Source organism: Peromyscus californicus, unplaced genomic scaffold, assembly GCF_007827085.1.
Source record: "Peromyscus californicus insignis strain IS unplaced genomic scaffold, ASM782708v3 Scaffold_24__1_contigs__length_46423439, whole genome shotgun sequence".
NCBI classification, from domain to species: domain Eukaryota; kingdom Metazoa; phylum Chordata; class Mammalia; order Rodentia; family Cricetidae; genus Peromyscus; species Peromyscus californicus.
Genome location: NW_026294535.1, coordinates 45,978,988 through 45,980,571, shown reverse-complemented (window position 1 = coordinate 45,980,571; position 1,584 = coordinate 45,978,988). Strand labels below are relative to the sequence as shown.

General features: G+C 37.4%; 1 protein-coding gene across 1 annotated transcript; it reads left to right on the top strand.

The window, feature by feature from the left end:
- The first annotated feature begins 274 nt into the window (after window positions 1-274).
- Window positions 275-1,213, top strand: LOC128120081 (olfactory receptor 6C4-like). Its single transcript, XM_052753835.1, has one exon. The coding sequence runs from the start codon at window positions 275-277 to the stop codon at window positions 1,211-1,213; it is 939 nt and encodes a 312-aa protein (XP_052609795.1).
- Window positions 1,214-1,584: the final 371 nt, after the last annotated feature.

Below are 1,584 nucleotides of genomic sequence, written 5' to 3'. Positions count from 1 at the left end.
CCAATGAGAAAATGCGTTGATATAATTTAGAAGAAATAACAGCTGGTCCCCAAGTAGGACGACTTTTATATTTCTGAAGTAAAACAGGTCAATACATCAAGGGTTTTTTGTTGTTCTAGTATACTTACCTTTCAAAGACAAGTATAGAAAAAAGAGTCATGGTTCAAAACATTTGATTTTAGTTGTGGATCCTGATTTTATATTGAAACTAAGTTCAATTTCATTTCAACATTTGTCATTGTTACTCTCTATTTTGACTTGCCTGAAGCTGAAGATGGTAAACCACACATCAGTGACAGAGTTCGTTCTTCTCGGATTAACAAATGACATCAACCTTCAAGCTGTGCTTTTTCTCTTTCTGCTCCTAACTTACGCCTTAAGTGCCACGGGAAACTCGGCCATCATTCTCTTGACCCTGCTGGATTACCGCCTCCAGACGCCTATGTATTTTTTCCTCCGAAATTTTGCATTTTTGGAGATATCTTTTACCTCTGTCTTTGTTCCCAAAATGCTAGTCAGTATTGGCACTGGAGACAAGACCATTTCCTTTGCCGGTTGCTTCACACAGTATTTTTTCGCAATCCTTCTGGGAGCAACCGAATTTTACCTCTTAGCAGTTATGTCCTATGACCGCTATGCCGCCATTTGCAGACCCCTGCATTACACAACTGTCATGAGTAGGAGACTTTGCTTTCAACTAGTCTTAAGTTCCTGGTTCTCTGGTTTTATAGTTGTTGTTGTGCCTCATGCAATGACTCTTCAGTTGCCTTTTTGTGCATCGAACATCATCAATCACTATTGCTGTGACTATACTATATTGCTGCATTTATCCTGTTCAGACACACACTTCATAGAAGTGATCCAGTTCCTCCTGGCTGCTGTGACCCTCATCTTCACCTTGCTGCTGGTGATTCTCTCCTACACACACATCATCAGGACCATCTTGAGGATCCCCTCTGCTCAACAGAGAAAGAAAGCTTTTTCTACATGTTCTTCTCACATGATAGTGGTCTTACTTTCCTATGGAAGCTGTATTTTCATGTATATAAATCCTTCTGTTAAAGATGCAGCAAATTTTAATAAGAGAGTGGCTGTTTTAAATACCTCTGTAGCTCCTCTGTTAAACCCATTCATCTACACTCTCAGAAACAAGCAAGTGAAAATAGCCTTCAAAGATATGCTAAGCAAGATGATAAAGTTCTCAAAAAAGTGAAACTATTTGAGGCTTAGTACTAAGATAATAAAGGTTAAAACATTATAACTGTACCTATAAATATATCTTTTCAGCACTCATTTATGAAATTAAGCCATTTTTCTTTTATCAAGATGTGTTCCTATATATCCTCTAACACTTTATTACTATTGTTTTTATTTATATTTTACATACAATTTTTAGTTATTATTTATGAACATGGGTGCTTTATCTGTACATATGTATAGGGAGCATGTAGGTCCTTGTGCTCACATGTAAGCACTAGGAAAATTAAGAATGTTAAATCACATGCTTGTCTATTTAAAGGAGAGATGTATAATCTGTTTTCTGCCTAGAGGGCTGGGGGCGGATGAGGTTAATAGCCCAGTGAC